The sequence below is a fragment of the Gopherus flavomarginatus genome, chromosome 6 (genome assembly GCF_025201925.1).
Source record: "Gopherus flavomarginatus isolate rGopFla2 chromosome 6, rGopFla2.mat.asm, whole genome shotgun sequence".
Lineage (NCBI taxonomy): Eukaryota > Metazoa > Chordata > Testudines > Testudinidae > Gopherus > Gopherus flavomarginatus.
In genome coordinates, this window is record NC_066622.1 from 127,060,697 (window position 1) to 127,084,838 (window position 24,142).

General features: G+C 40.7%; 1 protein-coding gene across 5 annotated transcripts in view; it reads right to left on the minus strand.

Annotated features, from left to right (window-relative positions):
• Positions 1 to 24,142, minus strand: part of ATRNL1 (attractin like 1) — a 1,010,697-nt gene that overhangs the window by 703,542 nt on the left and 283,013 nt on the right. For 4 of the 5 annotated variants that reach the window (XM_050958927.1, XM_050958928.1, XM_050958930.1 and 1 more), the window contains exons 14-15: positions 5,788 to 5,920; positions 4,376 to 4,557 (exon numbers count right to left, since the gene is read on the minus strand). The exons of the other annotated variant lie outside the window; for it this stretch is intronic. In XM_050958927.1, the coding sequence (XP_050814884.1) occupies positions 4,376 to 4,557; positions 5,788 to 5,920 (315 nt within the window). The remainder of the gene's footprint in view (positions 1 to 4,375; positions 4,558 to 5,787; positions 5,921 to 24,142) is intronic. 5 annotated transcript variants of the gene reach the window in all.

Here is a 24,142-nt window from a genome sequence, read left to right on the forward strand (position 1 = left end):
CATTTCTTATTCACTTTCTCCACACCAGTCAAGATGTTATAGACCTCTATCATATCAACTCTTAGTCATCTCTTTTCCAAGCTGAAAAGTCCAAGTCTTTTTAATCTCTCTTCATATGGAAGCTGTCCATACTCCTAATAATTTTATTGTCCTTCTCTGCACTTTTTCCAATTCTAATATATCTATTTTAAGACAGGGTGACCAGAACTGCATGCAGTACTCAAGGTGTAGGTGTACCATGGATTTATGATATTTTTTTGTTTTCTTATCTATCCTCTTAACATTGTTAGCTTTTTTGACTGCCAGTGCACACTAAGCAGATGTTTTCAGAGAACTATCCACGACTCCAAGATCTTGTGTGATTTTTGTATGTATAGTTGGAGTTATGTTTTGCAAAGTACTTGTACTTATCAACATTGAATTTAATCTGCCATTTTGTTACTCAGTCAACCAGTTTTGTGAGATTCCTCTGTAATTCTTCAGTCAGCTTTGGATTTATCTTGAGTAATTTTGTATTGTCTGAAAACTTTGCCACTTCACTATTTACCCATTATTCCAGGTTTCAGAGTAGCAGCCATGTTAGTCTGTATCCGCAAAAAGAACAGGAGTACTTGTGGTACCTTAGAGACTAACAAATTCATTTCAGCATGAGCTTTCATGAGCTACACCTCACTTCTTCAGATTATTCCAGATCATTTATGAATATGTTGAACAGCACTGGTTCTACTACAAATTCTTGGGGGGACCCACTTTTTCTCTCCACTGTGAAAACTGACCATTTATTCCTACCCTTGTTTCCTATCTTGTAACCAATTACTTATCCCATGACTGCATACTCTGCTTAAGAGCCTTTGGTGAGAAAACTTGTAAAAGTCTTTCTGAAAGTCCAACTACACTATAACCATTGGATCACTCTTGTCCATATGTATCCTGAGCCCCCTCAAAAAATGTTAATAGATTGGAGAGGCATGCTTTACATTTACAAAGGCCGTGCTGACTCTTCTGCAACAAACTGTGTTTATTTATATTACTGATAATTATATTCTTTACTATAGCTTCAACCAATTTGCCTGGCATTGAAGTCTGCTTACCAGGCTGTAATTGGCAGGATCACCTCTGGGGCTTTTTAAAAAAATTGGTGTCACATTAGCTATCCAGCAGTCATTTGATAAGAGTAATGGGTTAAATACCACAGTTAGTAGTTCTGCCAGGTCCTTCAGAACTCTTGGGTGAATACCATCTGGTCCTGGTGACTTCTTATTGTTTATCAATTTGTTCTGAAACCTCCTCTACTGATGCGTCAATCTAGGACAGTTCCTCAGATTTGTCATCTAAAAAAAAATGGCTCAAAATGTGGGATTCCCCCTCTCGTCCTCTGCGGTGAAGACTATTGCAAATTCCTTCCGTTTCTCTGCAACTGCCTGTCTTCCCTGAGAGATACTTTAGCACCTCTATCATCCAGAGGCCCCACTGATTATTTGGCAGACTTCCTAATTCTGATGTAGTCTAAAAAAATTAGTTTTTCTAGCTTTTGCTAATTAATTTTCAAATTCTTTGTTGACCTCATTAACTATACTTTTGCACTTAACTCGCTAGAATTTATGCCTGTTTCTATCTTCCTCAGTAGGATTTGACATCTAATTTTTAAGAGATGATGTTTTGTCTCTAACCTCCTCTTTTACACTATTGTTTAGCCATAGTGACATTTTTTGGGTCCTTTTACTGTTTTTATTTTATTTGGGTATACATATAGCTTGAGCTTCTATTATGGTGTTTTAAAAAAATGTTCCATCCACCTTGCAGGGATTTAACTCTTGTGACCATTAATTTTAATTTCTGTTTAACTAGCCTTTTCATTTTGTGTCATTCCTATTTCTTCTACTGTGCTGGGTTTCTTTGGTGTTCTCCTCCTACAAGGATCTTAAATTTAATTACATTATAGTCCTTATTACTGAGCAGGTCGGCTACATTCACCTCTTGGCCAGATCCTGGGTGCCACTTATGACTAAATCAAGAATTCCTTCTCCCTTTATGGGTTTCAAGACTAGCTGCTCCAAGAAGAAGTCATTAATGGTGTCTAGAAATGTAATCTCTGCATCCTGTCTGGAAGTAACATGTTCTCAGTCAACATGAGGATAATTGGCATTCCCAATTATTACTGGGTTTTCTGTTTCTGTAGCCTCTCTTATCTCCCCAACTATTTTATAATCACTGTCACCATCCTGGTCAGGTAGTTCATGGTATATTCCTGTTATATGCTTATTATTCAACCATGGAATTTCTATCCATAGAGATTCTATGGTACTGTTTGATTCATTTAAGATTTTTACTATATTTGATTCTCTGCTTCTTTTCACATATAATGGCGCTCTCCTATCAGCACGACATACTCTGTCATATATTTTTTGTACCTTAGTATTATTGTGTCTCATTGATTATCATTGTTCCACCAAGTTTCTGTGATGCCTATTATATCGATATCCTCATTTCATATCTGGCACTCCAGACTTTTTGCATTTGTAAATAAGCACTTTAAAAAATTGTCAATATTTAGTTCTCTACTTTAATGTGATATAATTGAATAATAATATAAGAAAGGCCATACTGGGTCAGACCTAACGTCCATCTAGCCCAATATCTTGTCTTCCAACAGTGGCCAATGCCAGAAGGAATGAACAGAACAAGAAATCATCAAGTAATCCATCTCCTGTCACCCATTCCCAAAGAGCTCTTTTTCATTTGACTGTTTCTCTTCAGGTCATACCTGTGCTTTATCAGCTTCTATCATCTCCTCTTAACTAGGATGTAGTGTATTCCCTTTAATAAATACTCCCTTAAGAATGTGTCTGTCTGAACTGTGTGCTCCTCCACACTTGCTGGCTTTCCCCCAGCCCTTAGGTTATAGAGGAGTTTATAAAATTTTTAATTTTATATGTCAGGAAACTGGTTCCTTTGAGGTTTAGGTGGATCCTATTCTTCCTGTACAGGCTTCTCCATTCCCAGTAGGTTCCCCAGTTCCTAATAAACCTAAAATCCTGCTCTCAAAACCATCATCTCACCCTGAAATTCTGCCTGTCAAACTGGCCCTGCATGTGGAACTGGAAGCATTTCAGAAAATGTTACCATGAAGGTCCTGGGACTTTAATTTCTTTTCTAGCAGCCTAAATCTGGCCACCATGACCTCTCTCCTACCTTTCCCTATTGTCATTGGTATCTACATGTACCATGACCGCTGGCACCTCCCAAGCACTGCATATAAGCCTGTCTAGATGTCTCGAGAGAACTGAAACCTTCACACCCAGCAGGCAATTCACAGTAAGGTTCTCCTGGTTATCACAAACACAACTATCTATATTTCTAACAACTGAATCCCCAACTATTATTACCCATCTCTTCCTAATAACTGGAATTCCCTCCCCCAGAGCAGTATCCTCAGTGCAAGAGGATACCATGACATCATCTGGAAGGAGGGTCCCAGCAATGGGATCACTTCCCTCTGCTTCAGCCTGTTGTTCTCCTTCCCAAAGACTTTCATCCTCCTCAACAGCACAGAGGCTGTCAAGACTGGGGTTAGGACCACTCTGTTATGTTCCAAAAAGTCTCTCTGTGTAATTCTCTGTCTCCTTTAGCTCTTGCAATACAGGCATTCTGGTCTCAAGAGTCCATACTCTGTCTCTCAGGGTCATGAGTTTCTTGCACCGAATGCACGTCACCTGCTGTTGAACTTCTGCCTGCCCTCCCCCCCCCCCGCCTTGCAGGGTTTTTGTTTGTTCTTTGTGTTCATTTTTTATTTTCATTTGGGGGATTGTTGGTCTAAGTTTAGAGAATGTTTATTAGGTGCATCTGACTCTCATTCTCCTTCTCTAAAGTCTCAGGCAAAACTCCCCTTTTTGCTGCTCCTGCTCACTAGCTCCAGTGGTCCCTTACAAGCTGGCTTTTTAAAACCCCTGTTCTCTCTAAATTAGCCATCCATGATACTGGTGGGCCTTTCAACAAAACAATCAACTGTTACATTGAACAGCCAAAAATCCACAGCTGACCACACACAAAATGGTAACTCATTCCCACACCTAACTGCATTGTACAGCAATTAACAAATTAACACAAAACTCTTCCCTCCTTCATTCCATTTCCTGCCCCAGGTGGCCACAAAAAAAGGAGACCTTGCAGCATGTATAAACCCCAACAGATCAGAATAGGCCCTCTTCCCACAAAATCATCTGCTGGCAGCTCCTTCTCTTCTAAATCTAATGAGCTCTAGCTCAGGAACCTTTGTAAATCACATCTTCAGCAATTTGGAGAGAGAGAAAAAGTTGTAGCCTGGACATTTAGGGTTTAAAGGTCAAAATAAACCAGCACTTTGAAGTCAAGTTACCTGAATTGTATACTTCTGTATTTCATCCAGAACAAATTCCACTTCTTTTGAGGTTGTTAATGAGGCAAGATTCCCACTCAAATTGTAGCAGTATAGTTTGGCATTGTCATAGCTTTCACGACTAGAATTTATGCGAAGGCAGGCATCGCCAATGTGACTCCATCCTTCCCCACACAGATGAGCTAGTACAGAAATCACATTAAGCTACAAATGTATAAGTTGTTTTTAAAAAAGCAGAAAAACATGCAAATGCACATCTAGAAGGTTTAGTTGTTATTTTTTTCAAGTCAGTCCAGTATATACCGTTACTCAGTTTCATCATAATTTATAAATGTAATATTATTAAACAACTTAGAAAATCAAGTTTTATATTACCTTGAATGTCAATGTAGTAAAAGTGCCAATTAACAATAAAAAATACAACTTATATAGTGTTGCAGTAAGTTATATTCTGAGTTACAGTCTAATAGCATTGCTTGTATAATCTTTCTGATATTTATAAAGACTTAAATGTAAAAAAGCATTCAAGGCTATATTACGCAAATAATATATACAGGTTTGACATTTTGGTGTCATGGCAATAGTTGTCTCAGAAAAATGAGTAGATTAGAGATTATCTAAATCTCTTTTTAGAAATATGAAGACAAATTTATTAGAACCAAGAGATCACAAACATGTGTCTTCTTTCTTTTGTCCTTTTTATAATCTTAAAATAATAATCACCCTATAACAGCATGGTGGCTAGACACACAATACTAAATGTCAGTAAAACAAATTTCTGGCATTTTAAATTTTTTAGGGAAAGATACATTTTTAATCTTATCATTAATATATGTTTAGCACTGGTCACCTGCACATTATTGTTAAAAGATGAGCAACTAATTGATAGCAGTTAATGTAATCTATTAAACTAGCATCTTCAAAGTTTGTTTACATGCACTTTATGGTTGTCTAAAACTTATTTTAAATTATTCATTGAGCAATTTCTGCAAATAACTTGTTTGGTGGATTGTTTAGAAGCAGTTTGTTAGAAGAATCTGGTATCAAAGTTTGTTTTTGTTAGCTTTGATTAGACACACAAATCACATTTGTATTGTTTATATTCCCTGATTGGATGTTCCTGGTGTATCCAATCTTTTTCACAGTAAGAATATTTGGGTTTCAGAAAGTCAAAATTTGCTTTCTGGGAATGTTTCATATTAGCATCTTAAAATGAGCTGTTATCATGAACATTCCTGCCAGTGAACTCAGTCACTAGATTATCCTTAAAAAGGAGATCATAAAGGGCAGTGAGCACAAGCAAGACAAAGTCATTTTTTCTAGTTGAGTAAATATTCATGGAAATTAATTTGGGAGATTCACCCAGCTCTCAAAACAATTAAAAAGCAAATTTCAAATGTCAAAGCTTTTACCTGGTAACGCCTGGCATTCTTGCTGCCGCTGATCCCACTGGCAGTTCAGGTTTAGTGAGCAACTTTTACAGCTGGTCAATTTATTACAGATCTGTTCATTTCTCACATGACATTTGGTGTAGATTTTGACTGACTATAAAAAACAAAACAGACACAGAGTACACCTTTTGTTAAACTGCTGATAGATCAGAAACCAAGAGTAAAGTGCACAAGGCTCCCACCAATCCAGTTATTTGTGGGTTAGACAGGAAAATGAATCTATCGATTCTAAAAAAAGTGAGAAAGGATTCTGGTGTCACTGACTGGAGCAGAAAAAAAAATAAAGGACCTCACATATGTCAAGAATTCCAGTAATTTTATCTTAGATTTTTAAAAGGTACTTGTATTTAAGATATGAAGTATAAAATTTAAAGAACCTGAAGACTACCATTTTGGCAGGAACAAAAGAATTCCCTCTGCACTTCAGTGAATGAGCAACACAGTAAACTCTGAAGGCAATTTTTAGCTAAAATGCTTTGATGACTGAAGTACTGCTCTCTTAGTAAGGCATTTATCTTTTTCCTGTTTGGGGCTTTTAGACCAAGATGCAAGTATTGATACCTTATTTAATAAATCACACAGAAAAGAGTCATTAACATACACTTAAGACTGCCTCAGTTCATTTCATGTCAACATAATCAATATAAATTAAGGAATTCACAACTTAAGGTAACATTATCATCACAAAACCCAAACACACACAAATTCCTCAAGTCCACAACAAATTCCTTTTCAAGTCCAACACAACTGTCCACAATGTGCACATATGCAATTCTTCGGATTCAGATTCAAAAGACAACGTAAACTCCAACCTAATCTAAATTAAGATATATTCCCTACAAACATAGGCATACTAGTAAGCCCAGGTTGTAGGTGTTTGAAGTGGTGATATTCAGCTTGTAGTGACAATACGCATCAGAAGGACAAATTTCAAGCATTTAAAAATATCTGAAATATTCAAGAGGAAGAAAAAAAGCAAGATGTGACAGTGTAAGTGAAGAGAACAAGAAGGAAAAGAAGGAAGATTTCCAATTCTTTAACCCCTCCCCTTTTTTCTTTACTGTATAATGACAAAAAGTATACAGTAGACGTAGATCAGAAAGCCAAATTCAAGGCCCAATTCAAGCATGAATCCCCACAATTCAAACTGACAGAGTTCAATTTTCCACTATGATCTGGACTTTGCCAAATAAATTTCACTCCCAATTCACTAGCATGTGGTGTGGTCCGCAGTTAGACCGCACTGGTAGTATGATCCTACATTGATGGCCCAGAAAGACCTTCCAGTTTCATCTAAGGCAGGGATCTCAAACTCAAATCACCATGATGGCAAAATTAGGACTAATACAGTGGCCTGAATCACTGAAACCTTTTCATACAATGATACAAAAGTATAGATAAAAACGAAAAAAAGGAAGAGTAATATAGTATGCTATTAAAAGTCAATACATTAACTTTTTTAAAACTGAAATGTGCTATTTTTGACAGTCATTTCATTTTTGGCCACTTAGCTGGCAGCATTTTGCATCAACCAGAGCATCAGTATTAGGTTTGATATCCCGAGACAAAACCAGTCTCCGTGTTGCTTGCAAATTGTACCACATGCTATACAAAAAACTACACTAAGAGAATGTTAAGACTGCACAGTTAAGCACACATGTCAAAATCAGGGTTGCACACACAACTTTTTCTCTGCCAACCAGCAGCACACTTATGTCATTAGGTACCATCTCTAACATTCTCTGTTCCTCTCCCCAAACTCACCATCAAATTTCTTTATCCTTCTCAGTGACTAGGCAAAAGATTATTTTGACAGAAATTAGGTAAATACAGTGGTGCTGGAACAGTTTTTGGAGTGGGAGTGCTGAGCTGCACCCTTCTTACCCACATCTGTGGCCCTCACTGCCCCCCTAGACCTGCAGCTGGGAGCGGGATTGTGGCTCCGGAAGGGAGGGATACGGACAGGGGTAAGGCAGCGGAGGCTGGCGCCACAGCTGAGGGGGTGCAGAGCCTCAGGCATGAGGCCAGCCGCATGGACCCCGGATCTGGCGACCGGGACCCTGGGGCTAGCAGCCAGGCAGGACCCTGGCACAGGGCCGGCAGCCAAGCAGGATCCTGGGACTAGCAGTGGAGCCCTGAGGGCTGGTGGCTGACAGTACCCCAGACCAGCTGTGGAGCCCCCAAGCAGCAGTGGGGATGGCAGTTGGGACCCTGGGCCGCAGGGGCACGAGGCCAGCAGCCGGGAAGCCGGGTGCAAAACCTGGGGATGTTGCAGCACGCCCTGCAACCTATTTCCCACGCCTATGGGCAAATACAGTTAACGCTAAGACTCACTGTTTCCACATTCCAGAAAGAGGGTTGGTGAAGTAATATCTTTTACTAGACCAACTTCTGTTGGTGAAAGACAAGCTGTCAAGCTTACACAGAGCTCTTCTTCAGATCTGGGCATCTTTCCACATTTATAATACAAGGAGTATGCAGTAGTTAAAAATAAAGCATAACCAATTTAGCTAGGTACTGCATTTGTCAAATCCACTCCATCGCTAGATTAGTACTGGCACAGAATTCCTAATCTATATCTCATACGCATTTGTTGTCTTTTCACAACAAAGTAATAGTACCATTATTAACAAAAGTCCCCACGCTCAGTTAAATGTAAAGACAGGCCTGCTGCAACAATATGAAAAAAAAAATTACATCCACAAAGAGACTACACACTCAACAACTAATTTAAAAAAATGAAGTTGGGTTTGCTTCCTGCAGTACTAGCTTTATGACTACTCTAGGTCATAAAGCAGTTTATTCTCCAGTTCTACAGAAAGAGAATTGTAGGCATTGGGTACATCTACACAGGATAAAAGACCCATGGCACAGTCGCAGCTGGCCCAGGTCAGCTGACTCTGGCTCATGGGGTTTGGGCTCTGGGGATAAAAATTGCTGTATAAACATTCAGGCTCAGGCTGGAGTCCCTCCACTCTTGCAGGGTCCCAGTGCCCAGTGTGCAGCCTCAGCCTGAATGTCTACACAGAAATTTTTCAGCCCCAGAGCCCAAGCTCCACAAGCCCAGGGCAGCCATGAATTTATCACTGTGTAGATGTACCCATTCAGACCCTCCCCATTAGCTCACCCTGCAACTGTTGGGAAGACATTTAGCTTCATTGTTTTTCAATTTACCTGCTTCTAAGATAGGTAAGTATTATACACATTTCCTCCCGAGAATGTTTTGAAGACTATTTAATGTTTGAAAATCACTTTAAAATCATCCACAGTGTGTATAGCAGCACCATTAGCATTAGCAGAAGCTGACAGTGCCACCAGTATTTGCATTTGGTTCATATTTACTTGGCTACAAATTAATTACACAAGCATGTGTGCAGTGTTGTAGCCACATTGGTCCCAGGATATTAGGGAGACGTGATGGAATATCTTTTATTGGACCAGCTTCTGCTGGTGAAAGAGACACGCTTTAGAGCTGCACAGAGCTCTTCTTCAGGTCTAGGGAAGGAACTCAAAGAGTGTCACAGTTTGTTCTGCATAAATAGTTAACATGTTCTATGAGATCATTCAAGGTGAGGTAGCCCATTAACACCTCTGCAGTCACACAACAAAAAAGGAGGGCTAGTGGGTTACAACTACAAAAACTCCACAACCCACAGAATACCACCTCTGGGAGAAACCATGGCTCCAAAACCCACCACACGGACACCATACAACATCTCAACATCAATTTATTAAGTCTACTTCTAACTGTAACAGTGTTATCTCCAATGGACTGACCTTCTGCCCCACCACAGAATCTGATACCATACTAACACATGGAGAACTACAAACCAGATGCACCCTCCTCATTTGCTCTTTCAAGTGCAGTCCGCACAGTTTCCTATTATGCTGTTACAAAGCCACAAGCAGCGGAAGCTCCCCAATGATGTTACATTCTTGCTTAAAGCTGTATTGCTCTATATTACCAATTGTATTCATGCTTATGAACATGTAATCAATTAATGTAAGGAATGAGTGAGATAGTGTGAGTGACAGCCAATGGAAAAGCAAAGAAGTAAATATCGCCTTTTATGGAACCATAGTATTATCTTGGTGAAGGTGGCCAGGACAGTTACCAAGAAGGAAATGTAACAGCACACTAAACTTGGGACCGGACCAGAGGCAGTAGAGCCCTCCTGCGGATCCGAAGGAACTTCAGGGACTCTTGACAACCCATGGCCGATCTCTGGGCAGCTGACGCCTGGCCAGCCCCAGCCATCTGTGAAACAGAAACTAACATCCATGCCTGTAGCCTGCCAGCACGAATGTGTTGTGTGTCTGAGTATAATTGTGCAAATAAGGGAAGCAATAAATCAACCCTCAGTGCTGCTCTAGTTCTCCCTCTGTTTGTGGTTATTTCTTGGCTGGTTCCAAGAACAAGTAACACTACCCACAACTACTACATCCCTACCAACAGTTATATGAAAAAAAGAATCATCTGCCTGGACATCCCACCATGGGCTCATTATGTTGATTGCTTCAGGAAAAAAATTGACTGTGAAATCCATACTAAATATCAGATCCACCACAATCTCTCTACCACTGGGAGGACAGCTATACAGTCCCTGAAATCCAACCACCAGTAGCAATCAAACCAGTAGACAAAGAGGGTGCCATCATAGCCCTCAACCATGATAACTGCGTCAATGAGGCCAACTGACAACCCTACATCATCACCAATTATGAAGAATTCAGAGAATACCCCAAAACACAGTTCACCCAGGAATTTAAGGATATGATCAAAACCTTTTTTCAAACAACTCCAGGAGAACCTTTACTAATTCATCTCCCAGGAACCCACCCCAGGGACCTTCTACATACTTCCCAAGATACAGAAACAAGAGAACTCAGGCAGGCCAAACATTTTTTGGCCACAGCACTCTCACTGAAGAAATATCAGGACTCATAAAAAACCATCCTCCAACCACTCCTTGCACAAAAGGACAGTTTCCTCCAGGACACAACCAACTTCCTCCAGAGCTCCACAGCACTAACCACCTCCCTCAGAACACCATCCTTGCCACCATGTATGTCACTTCCCTATGCGCAAACATGTCTCAAAATGATGGCAGCGCGATGCTGCCTGCCTCAAATATTCTACAAGATAATGGATAACACTCAGATCTCCATCCCAAACACATCAAACTCATCCATTTCATCCTCACCCATAATAATTTTACATTCAACAACAAACATTTTCTCCAAACCATGGGAACAAGTATAAGTACTAGGATGGCTCCCCAACATACCAACTTTTTCATTGGCCAACGTGAAGAAGAATTTCCAGACAAATGTACCACAAAACGAATGATATATCTGTGATATGTTGACGATATTTTCATCCTTTGGACCGACGACCTAAATTCCCTCACAGATTTCCACCACAACTTCAACCAGCATCCCACCCATCAAACTCTCTGTAGAACATTCCCACCCCAGCATTAACTTCACAAACACCATGATCAGCTTCAACAATAGAACCTATGGACAAGAAACCCACTCACAGATCACTATGCTTACCTTCACAGGCATTAACAGTCCACTTCACATTGAATGGTTTCTTAGAATGTGTGTAAGAGACTTATGCTAAACAATCTGTTCCACCTTTAGTTAGCTGTGACACTCTGAGTACTTCACCAGACATGAAGAAGAGCTTTGTGTAGCTCAAAAGTTTCTCTCTCTCTCCAACAGAATTTGATCCAATAAAATATATTACCTCACCCACCTTGTCTTTCTTACACAAGTATGTCAAATGACACGAACCTACTTTCAGCCTAAAGCAACATCAGAACCAGACTCCAAATTCTCCCTTTAGCCACATGTAGTGTGTGTTGGCAAGGGTGAGAAAGAAAAAGAACACGTGCTATTGTGGTAACATTAGATGGCAAATATTACAGCACACAAATACAACCAGAGAAGGTTAATAACACGGTAAAAAGTTTATACTAAAAAGAAAAACACTTGGAAAACAGGATTTAGTTATTTTTCTTCCTTTACTCATATCCTTAATCAGTGTGCTACCAGGATCCTGTACTAGGAATTCATTTTCCCCACCATCAGCAAAAACAACTTTCATACTATTAATACACTTTTTAAAATCCATCAAAAACGTTAAATTACAAGGTATTTTCATTGGTATTATGGGTTACTTTTTAACTAATACCTCCAATATGATAACAGGGCCCCTTTTAGTTTCTGTCTCACAGCCAGAGGTAAACTTAAAAGGCTGCTGGGATGTCACAGATATATTAAGCAGCAAAGAAATTCAACTCATTAACTGAAATAGAAAGACAATCCCTTGGGATGGTTTATTCAGATAAAAGTCTAAGCTAAATAATCCATCAACAGCAGGTAGCATAATTACAAACTTACCCTAAGGCCTTCAAAACACTCCAGGTTTGTAGATACCTAAAAGTTTTGTATAAGTTTAGCCATTTGTCACACGTCGTTTTTTGATAAAAAGCAATTTTATATGTATCTTTCTGTAACACATATTGAATGTGTCAGCTACATATATTATTTCTTCAGATTTCTAAAATGTAATTATAGGCTCCATCCCATAAATTAAAATCATCGTATAAGCAAAGGACTGCCCATAAATATATCCTCTCCTCAACAGACTCAGAGAAGGGAGAAAAGAAAAAAACAGGCTTTGCCACATAATCAGGAGGTTAACAAATCTGGGTTCTGGAAGACCAGGAAGGAGAGCAAGTTCTAAAACCCAAGGATACTGCACAGAGCCAAGTACTTCTCATACACATTGAAGGAGCTCTGGCTCAAGCATTTCTGCTGACCTCAACTGTACGTAACCAGATGTCAAATCATTTAGCGCCTTATCGGTTAAAATGAACATACTGAATACAAATGTTGACAATGCAGCACTAGTTTAATGTGTTGTCAATGTGCAATTCTACTTAATAATCAAACTGTGGTATTCTACACTATCTTGGGCTTCTGAATGCCCCTCAAATGTAGGCCCACATTACAGCAGGCTAATTTCAAGGTGACAAAGGCACGGATAATTGTGGGAAGGTTTATATTGAGGGGAAAAGATCACATTTGTCTTGTCAGACTCAGATGGGGAAAAAATATCACTGTTTGCCACAGCTGCTACCTGGACATCCAGGAGCAGCTCAGGATATATGACAGCACCTCCAAAATGCACACCTGTTTCACAAATGGCAGTCACATTCCCCCAACAAGGGGTGCTGATATAAATTCCCCCCAATTCTTCTGGCTGCTTCTCTCAGCCCAACATCATCTCAGTCTTATCTGGACTGAGTCACTGCCAGCTGAGTTCTCAAGCTCATTCTAGGCACCAGCTAATTAATTCTATTGCTCCAGTTGGGTAAGATGTGTTGAAGACAGAGCTGGGTGGCATCTGTATACAGAACACATTGCAACCTATGTCTCCTGACTAACCCTCCAAGAAGCCCCACATAGATACTGAATAGTAATATAGATAAGGCATATGCAGCACATTTATATGATTAAGGTGAGTTTTTTGAATCTTTAATGATGTACTGGTATACAACAAAAACATGTTAAATGGCAGATGCAACACTAAGATATTGCAGCAGGTTAGTGCAGCATTGGTGATATTAGTGTATCAACCGCCTGCTCATCATTAAGGAAAACAATCCACTTGTAAATTGCTAGGTACTAAAGCAGTGCAATTTCAATGAAAATTCAATTATATACAGAATCAGCTTCATTAATATTGGAGAGAACAACTATGTTATAGGGGCTTGTTTGGTGCTTGTACTGGACCAGATGCCCATTAGTAAATAGACTATAAAAGGTACCTGTTATTTTTCAGATCTACAGCAGAGGCTACTGTAAAACAAACATGAGCCAGATAAGTTGTTCTTGAAGCCTATGTAGCTGCACGATACACTGTTAAAACAAATGCTGCAAAGTGACAATGTCTACATGTACAGTATGCACACAGAAATTCCACAGAATCTTTAGTTTGGCTGCATTTGGTTTGGCTTAATCACCATATATATTGACAAAACTGCCTGAGAGATGCATTACAATGAATTTTAAATTACAAGTAAGCACCATCTGTTCTCATACAGTGCCTCCCCTCCCCTGCTCCATATTCCTTGTTAACACATCATCACAATGTCAAAATCCCAAAGCATTCAGGCTGTTTTAGAAAATGAATTCTTCTCATAGTAACATTACATGTTACACAGAGTTTTCTGAAGAATCTAGGGTATTTGTACCATTATTATTTAATAGTATAGTCTACTGAACACAGATAACCCAAGGCTATTTAAGAATCTTTAAGAGGAAATTCAAACTCTAGTGACTATTTTATTATAATGTACTCTATATTGCATTCCATTATTCCGAATCCTTATTTCCCTTAAATCCAATTTACACATTGCTTCCCTGAAAATCTCATTAGCTCAGTGTAAATGTACATCCAATAGGTAATTCATATAAACCTAGTAAATTATAATCTGAGCTAACAAAACCAATGACATTCAGATTTATGACAGCACATCTGTTACTCAAGTTCACACACTGCTGTGGGACATGTGTAATATTTATGCACAAGGGTATAAATAAACTGACATTTTCATTTCCTCACTTATGTCTGATTTAGTTTCATTCTTAGGTTCCAATCCTGCTATTGATACTTCTGTACCCACGTGTGTCATCCATTGCAAGATCAGGGCCCTAATTCTGTTTTATCTCAGAATTTCAGAAATTAGCCATGGAAAAGGCCTATGAAATCACCTAGTTCATTCTCCTTTTACTGCAGGATTGTTCTGGATAATAATATATTCTTCGACAGATTTATCCAGGATATTTCTAAATTATTCAGAGCAATAGGACTTCCACCATTTCCCTTGGGTGACTACAGTATTCTTCAGTCTAATAAATCTCACTATTTGAGATTATTTCAGCTAAATTTCCCTTTCCTCAGACTGACAATTCTAAATCTATTTATATTTCCTTGAGCCATCTCAAATAAACAATATTTCCCCATCCTTGATGTTTAACTAGGTGGATGATTCTCTTTTCCTTCAGATCACAGTTAATGTGTTATTTCAAGCAAGGGTTACACTTACCACTAACGCAAGCACTAGTTATCCCTGTCCCTCAACTTGATATACTGATGTTTATCATCACCCTTTCTTCATGGTCTCCATTAATCTTCAGTTCACTTGAGGGTGCTCAAATCCAAGAGCATTTTAATTTATTTTGTGCTTTACTGAAGTCTGTTAGCTCAGCCTTTAAGGAATGTCCCAGCCACTTATCCTCCTATCCCTGACTCAACCTGACTCCCTGTGCCATGAGACGTCTGTGGAGATGGTGCAGAGGTGGCTTCGTACCAGAAGTAGACACCATTTGTGCCAATGACATTCACCAGGACGGCCATGTAAAACATCAAGTGAGTTTCTTTCCTGTGGGGTCCCGCTGGGATCAGTTCTTGGCCCTATGCTATAAATGACTTGGAAGAAAAATATAAAATCATCACTGATAAAGTTTACAGATGACAAAAAATTCGGGGAGTGATAAAGAATGAAGAGGACAAGTCACTGATTCAGAGTGGTCTAAATTGCGTGATATAGTGGGTGCAAGCAAACCAAATGTATTTTAATACAGCTAAATATACGTATATAAATCGGGGAACTAAGAATGAAGGCCACACTTACAAGAGGGGGACACTCTTTCCTGGGAAGGAGTGAATCTCAAAAAGAGTTGGGGGAAGTGGTGGATAATCAGATGAACTTGAGTTCCCAATGTGATGCTGTGGCCAAGATTGTTTATGTGACCTTTGAATGAATAAAGCGGGGGACTCTCAAGTATGAGCAGAGGTTATTTTACCTGTTTGTCTGACACTGGTGTGGACCGCTGCTGGAATACTGTGTCCAGTTCTGATACTCAGAATTCAAGAAGGATGTTGATAAATTGAAGAGAGCTCAGAGAAGAGCCACAAGAATGATTACAGAATTAGAAAACACGCATTATAGTAATAAATTAAAGGAGCTCAATCTACTTATCTTTACAAATAGAAGGTTAAGGGGACTTGACTACAGTCTATAAGTATCCACATGGAGAACAAATATTTAATGATGGGGCCTTCATCCTAGCAGAGAAAGGTATAACAAAATCCAATGGCTAGAAGTTGAAGCTAAACAAATTCAGACTAGAAATAAGACAAATTTTTAATGGTAAGAGTAATTAATCATCGGAACAATTTACCAAGGGTCATGGTGAATTCTCCATCACTGACAACTTTTAAATCAAGATTGGACTTTTTTCTAAAATATATGCTATAGCAGAGGTGGGCAAACTATGGCCTGTGGACCACATCTGGCCCACGGGACCGTCCTGCCCAGCCCCCAAGCTCCTGGACCGGAAGACTAGCCCCCAGCCCCTCCCCTGCTGTCCCCTCTCCCCCGCAGCATCATCTTGCCCCACCGCTGGCGCAATGCTCTGGGCGGTGGGGTTGTGAGCTCCTGGGACAGTGCAGCTGCAGAGCCCGGCCTGACTCAGTCTTTGTGCTGTGTGATGGCGGCAGCGGTGTGGCCCGGCTCCAGCACGGTAAGGTGCAGGGAGCAGGGAGACTTGGATAGAGGGCAGGGGAGTTTGGGGTGGTGGTAAAGGGGTAGGAGTGTGGATTGTTGTTGGGGGGAAATGGGGTTGAATGGGGGCAGTGGTCCCGGGGGGGGCAATCAGAGGCAGGGGTTCTGGGGGCAGTCAGGGGACAAGGAGAAGGGGTGGTTGGATGGGGCAAGGGTACCGGGGGGGCATCAAGACTGAGAGGAGAGGATGGATGGGGGACAGGGAGCATGGCTGGGTGGATGCGATGGGATCTCAGAGCGCCCGTCAGGGAACAGGGAAGTTGAATGGGGCAGAAGTCCCGGGGGGGGGCAGATAGGAGGTGGGGGTCGGGCCACGAGCCCCTCCCCTAACCGGCCCTCCATACAATTTACGAAACCTGATAAGGCCCTCAGGCTAAAAAGTTTGCCCACCCCTGTGCTATAGGAACTATTTTGGGGCTATCCTATGGTCTGTTCTATGTAAGAGGTCAGACTAGATCAGTGGTCACCAATCAGTGGATCTCGAATGACTGGTCAAACTTGGAGACTTTCAGTCGATTGTGATCTCCAGACGCTAAAACTCCAGCGGTGCTGTCATGGTATAATTCCCCAATCTGAACCTTAGAGTCCAAAAGATGGGGTACCAGCATGAATTCCTCTAAGCTTAATTACCAGCTTAGATCTGATAAGCTGCCACCACCCAAAAATATAGTGTTTTGGGGCACTCTGGTCCCCCCAAAAACCTTCCCTGGGGACCCCAAGACCCAAATTCCTTGAGTCTCACAACAAAGGGGAATAAACCATTTCCCCTCCTTTCTTCCTCCCAGATCTTTCCCGACCTGGGTACACTAGGAGATCACCATGATTCAAACTCCTTGAATCATAACACAGAGAAATCAGGTTTTTTTCTCCCCCTTCTCTCCCCCTCCCAGGCTTTCCCTCCCTGGGCTATCCTGGAGAGAGAGACAGATTCAAGCTCTGTGAATCTAAAACACAGAGGAAATTCACCTTTCCTCCCCCACTCCTCCTTCCCTTCTCCCACCAATTCCCTGATGAGTACAGAATCAATGCCCTTGAGCCTCAACAAGGGGAAAAAATCAAACAGGTCTTAAAAAGCAAAACTTTTAATAAGAAGAAAGAAAAAAAGTAAAAGTTGTCTCTGTAATTTAGATGGTAAAAGTTACAGGGTCTTTCAGCTTGTAGAAACTAGAGAGAAGCCTCCCCCCAGCAAAAATACAATTTAAAATACTTCCAGCAAAATACACATTTGCAAATACAGAAAACAATCAAAAGACTGTAACCGCCTTTTCTACTTAATACTCACTATTTTGAATATATAAGAGACTGTAGCAGGGAGATTGGCAAGAAATCTGGTTACACGTCTGGTCCCTTTTCAGGACCCAGAGAGAACAAAGCAAAACCCAAAAAACACAAACAAAGGCTTCCCTCCACCGAGATTTGAAAGTATCTTGTCTCCTGATTGGTCCTCTGGTCAGCTGTTGCAGGTTCACAGTTTGTTAAACCTTTACAGGTAAAAGAGACATTTGGCTCCCTGCCTACCCTGGCCCTGCACTACTCCTGGAAGTGGCCAGCACATCCTTGAGGCAGCGCAGCCCCTGGAGGGAGGCAGAGGGTCTCCGTGCACTGCTCCAGTCTGCAGCTCCATTCCTGGCCAATGGGAGTTATGGGGGTGGTGCTTGCAGAGAGAAGCAGCACGCAGAGCCATGTGTCCCCTGCCCAGGGGCCACAGGGATGTGCTGGCCGCTTCCGGAAGCAGCATGGGGCCAGGGCAGGCAGGGAGCCTGCCTTAGTTCCACTACATCGCCGCCTGGGAGCTGCCTGAGGTAAGCACCCCCCAACGGGAGCCCACATCCCAACTCCAGCCCTGAGACCCCTCCTGGGGCCAGCACCCCATACCCCCCCTGCACCCCAATCCCCTGCCCCCACCCTGAGCCCCCTCCCAGAACCAGCACCTCATACTTCCTCCTGCACCAACACTCTGCCCTAGCCTGGATCCTCCTCCTGCACCCAAACTCCCTCACCTCGCACCCTCTCCCACACTCCGAACACCTCGGCCCCAGCCCAGAGCCCATACCCCAACCCCTGCCCCAACCTGGTGAAAGTGAGTAAGGGTGGGGGAGAGTGAGCGACAGAGGGATGAGGAATGGCGTGAGCAGGGCGGGTAGCTCTCTACACCTGCTCCAATGGAGGGAAAGAGAACAGATACCCCAATGAAGTGCAGTTTTCTTATCTGTGACAAGGTTTTATGTTGTCTTATATTTGTATACATTTGTAATCATGTTAGCGTAGCTGGTCTTCCCACATTTTTATCAATCAACTTCAATAAATGAAAAAGAAAAGGATTTTTTTTAATTCATGTATAAATACTACATTTCAATACAAGACAAGAGCACAATGTGCCATATAATCTCATTAATCAGCCTCAGTGTATTAATGTGTAGCTCAAGAATGCAACTGCACAAGTCATCACTTACAGACTTTTCTGTAACAGAACCTACCCCATTAGTAAGTGCATTTGTGGTTGTCTGTAAACAGACCCCAAAGAATTATTATCGGCAACCCATTCCATCCCAAAGTATTCCCGGTTATACTTACATATATTATGAAGCACACAACATACCCAATCACATGTATGGCATTAAACATACTACCGTCCAAATGAGTTTTAATGGTGCCATGTTGCTTTCAGCTGGCCAAAAGCACATTCCACCATCATCCTGCACCTGCTCAACATGTATTTAAGCTGCCTCTTGGCTGGTTGGTGCAGGTACTGATAAACCTTCATATATCAGGGGAGCAGAGGAGAAGCTGGGTCACCTAAAATCACAGTTGGTACAGACACCCTACTGATGACTGTGCTGTTACAGGGGAACGATTTATAAGTTTGTACATGCTGAAACAGGCCAGACCTCTGGAACACCCTAGAATCATGCACCCTACCTGTGCATCCAGTGTAGGTTTCCATGAGTATGCTACAGTAATTCACAAGTGCCTGCATAACAATGGAATAGTAATGTCCTTGCTTGCTTCAGATAGCAAGCACAGGATATGTATGTGTCTGGTATCAATAGCACCAAAACAGCTCAGGAACTCCATGAGTGCAAACCAGCAATTATTTCAGAGATATTTTCAATTTTCACAACCTCTAGAGCGAGCACAGCATTAATTGCCTAGTAATCCTCCTTGAATGCTGTGCCAGCCATTGATTTGCCAACTCGAAATGACAACTTCCACAAGGTGATAGCAACACACTTCTGGACCATTATTGCCTCTCTTATCTGGGTGGTCTATCACTAAAAGTCTGGGTCACATTCCTCAGAAGCTCCAGGAATGTGGTTCTCTCATGTGAAAATTCTGGGCCCATGGCTGGTCATCCCATGTTTCCACCATAGTGAAGAACCACCACTCTGTGCTTGTGGTCCTGATCCAGTCTGCATACAGGAGGGGTGTGGGGGGCGGGGCAGACTATCATGAAAAATAGCATCAGCTCAGTCCATGCCTCCATATCCACATGGTCCCATTCTGTTGTTGCTGTTGTGCTTCTGATTGTAAATACAAACCACTGCCTCTGTCTTCTTCAGGATGGAGGTCACCTCTGAAACACCCACCATGGTTTCATTGCCCCCATAAAAACCAGCATCTGTCAGCTACATTTATTAGTGTGAGCAGAATCCATATTTTCAGCCCATAACAGCACATCACACCAGCCTGTGTTCTGCCAGGAAATGAATTTTCCAGTCCTACACCATTTCCTCCCACAACTCCCTGAGTGGGCAGACAAGTCTCCCCAGGGCACTCTGTGACTGTAAATATAGAGTGGCACAGTGAGCTTTGACACTATGAATTATGGGATCCATGTCCAGATAGCTTTACTGCTACTCATGGTTACATATAGCGCCCTTGCAGACATGGGGCGTGACAGCAGCATGCTGATATCAACAATGTACTTGCACAGTAGTGGGTTAGGCAACTGTTCATTGACTAACCTGCAATTGCACACCCATGGTTAGCATGCAGTGAAGACATAGCCTGAGTAAAAAGACACAATGTGCCCAAGTTGATGTAGAAGGATACCAGGGAATGGGGGCGGCATCTTACATCCTATCCACCAAGGTATCATGCACAGTTTGGCCCCAGAGATATTACTTTAGTATCACATTTCAGCCCTTAACTTTGTAAATCATTCAAATAAAGTGAATTACTTTACGAAGTAATCATCATTACTTTTCATGGTTCTCTTCCTTTCCACTCACAGATAATTTCTTTTAATATTTGGTTCCATTATTTTAATAGAAGCCAAAACCAGAATTTACCAGACAGTAACCACAAAGATTGTTTTTTCCCCCATTTTACACTATTGAGATCAAATTTGCTTTTTTATTCCAATTACCCACTGCCTTCCCTGTTGTCAATGACTTATCAAAAATAATTGATAGTGGTTCAGTGTGTTTGTTAACTAATTCTATTAAGATACAGACACATATATACTCTGGACCTGCTGATTAGTATAGTTCAAAGGCTTTTGTTGTTTTTTTTAACCATTCCTCTTCTTTTTATCAACACTACAAATGAAAAAAATCTTCATTTCTTCCTAAGTCTCAATACTTACCCATATTTTCTTGTGTAGAAACAATTCAGTGATTACTCTAAAATGGCTGATACTAGGAAGTACCAAACTGTCTATTTGTAAATAAGAAGTCTTATGGAATTAGTTGTATTTGTTTTTCTTGACCAGCTATTTGGGTCAGTTAGTTGTATCTCAAAGCAAGACTGATTTTTTTAATAAACTCATTCTGATCCTAAAATATATGGAGTACTTAGATATATGGTGAAGGTGAGCAATGGAGAGAAATAAAAACTTATTTTCAATAAACAAGAAGTGAAGTTTGCTAACAAAAAGTCCACCCTAGGGTTTGTGAAACTGCTTTTCTGTGACATTGAACAATCTCTGAGCCACAAAACCCAGTAGGATCAGTATTTGAAAGTCCAGTTTATCATCCCAATATCTATATTTTAGCAATAGAAGCCTAAAACTGAACAATATTTACTTTTTATATTGTGATTTTCTCTCTTTTCAATAGAATTCTGCTTTATTGACAACAAACTGACCTGGGTTTTAGATGGTATGAATTGGTAGAGTCAATTTCTTACTCTACATTGTGCCTCAGAGAAAAAAAATCAAAACTCTGACCTTGAAACAGGAACTCATAATGGCTTATACAGTACAGAATAAGATCCAGAAAAGATTTAGCTCTACCATGCCAAACAGTTGCACAGTACCAATGGAGAGGGCCTTTGTGAGCTCAGGTAGTGCCAGATAAATGACCTGAAAGTTACTATTGGCTACCACTGGAGGTAGCACTGCCTACTTGCTAAAACACCAAGCTAGCATTGTGGAGGTTTAGCTTTAATTCACAGTTCTGCCACTGAGTTGCTGCGTGACCTTGGGAAACTCAACTTCTTGGTTTCTTAGTTTCCCAATTTACAGAATATGGGTATGCTACCCACTTTTGTAAAGTGCTTTGAAATCTAAAGATGAAAAGTACAAATTATCATCATCATCATTATTGTCTATCTTTTCATGCAAGCCTTAAACAAATCTACATATTTTTGCTTTATTCTCGCCCCCGTCTCCATTTCTCATAGGCTGTTTATACCTTCAGACCTTTGAGAACTATCCTTGTGAAATCCAATAGGCTTTCCTATGTTCTTTCACAGCAATTCTTTTAAACATCCAAGAGAGCTTTTGTAATTTTTGGTTTTGTTTTTAAGGAAAAATCTTTTATCGAGATTGCAAGTGAATTTATCTCAGGGAAACTAAATAAACGTCCTCTGAGTTCTGCTGTGCATTTAAGTGCCTGGCATATCATCCAAGTACTGCTGAATGACACTGACACCATGAGTAAGTCAATCATAATTCACACATTTAAAACCTGCTCAAAATTTACTAATAACCTAGCTTGCATTTTGCTGTCACTGGTGTTTGTGCAGTGAAGTAACAGGTAGATGGAGACTCAAACTGCAGTGAAATTCAAAACACAGCATGAGTCAATGTTTTCTCTTTTTTCCCCTGTTTCAGTATTTCTATTTTACAGGAAATGTGCAATCAAGGAAGGAAAGAAGCATAAGAAATAAGAGCTCATGAAAATAACAGCACTCAGGAGACCATTGTAAATTTATATTAGATATTAATATTCATCAACATGTTCATCAGTAACCTTCCCGAAATAGTGGTGAGGGTGATCCCTATATATTGTAGATTCCACAATATGTTGCAATTTCAAATACTATTGCTCTTTATTCCTATGGGCTAATTCTTTGATGGTCAGTAAAATGCTACAGTGTGGTGAGTTTATGGAATTTTACATCTGTTTTAGCGGTAACCTTGCAGTACGTCTGATGCTTCATATGGGTGCCATATAAGAAATTAGATAGATTAATAGATTCAGTTAGGGCACCAGACTGAGAATCAGGAGACATGAGTTCTGTTTCAAGAATTGTCACGGACTCACTACATGACCGTAGGCAACGCACATAACTTCATTGCCTCAGTTTCCCCATCTGTAAAATGGTAGTAATCATACTTACCACCTTTGAAAAACACTTTGCGATCCATTGAAAGCACTATGAAAGTTCTAAATATTATAACTATTATTTTCTGAGTCATTATTCTAGTGGGAACTGTCAAAACTTCTCAATTTTGTAAACAGCTCCATGTTATATTGTCTTGTAACATGATCGTGTACGGTTTCCATTGTAAAGAATAAGTAATGAGTACTAAGCCTCGTGGATGATGCTGTTGATCTGACAATACCTGTTGAGATTTCAGTGAAGCCTGGGGACTTAGGGACCTATCTCTCATTGAAATTCAAGAGGAGTTAAATCATAGAATTGTAGGACTGGAAGGGACCTCGAGAGGTCATCTAATCCAGTCCCCTGCACTAATGGCAGGCCAAAGTATTATCTAGACCATCCCTAGTAGGTGTTTGTCTAACTTACACTTAATCTCCAAAGATGGACATTCCACAACCTCCCTAGGCAATTTGTTCCAATGCTTATCTACCCTGACAGAAGTTTTTCCTAATGTCCAACCTAAACCGCCCTCACTGCAATTTAAGCTTCTTGTCCAGCCCTCAGAGGTTAACTAAAACCAATTTTTCTCCCTCTTCCTTGTAACAACCTTTTTATGTACTTGAAAACTGTTACCATGTGCCCTCTCAGTCTTCTCTTCTCCAAACTAAACAAACCCCCGCTTTTTTTCCCCAATCTTCCCTCATAGGTCATATTTTCTAGACCTTTAATAATTTTTGTTGCTTTTCTCTGGACTTTCTCCAATTTGTCCACATCTTTCCTGAAATGTGGCACCCAGAACTGGACACAATACTCCCATTGAGGCCCAATCAGTGTGGAGTAGAGTGGAATTATTACTACTTCTGTCTTGCTTACAACACCCCTGCTAAGACATCCCAGAATGATGTTTGCTTTTTTGGCAACAGTGTTGATTCATATTTAGCTTGTGATCCACTATGACCCCCAGATATTTTTCCACAGTACTCTTTGGGCAGTCATTTCCCATTTTGTATGTGTGCAGCAGATTATTCCTTTCTAAGTAGAGTACTCTCCATTTGTCCTTACTGAATTACATCCTATTTACTCCAGAACATTTCTCCAGTTTGTCCAAATCATTTTGA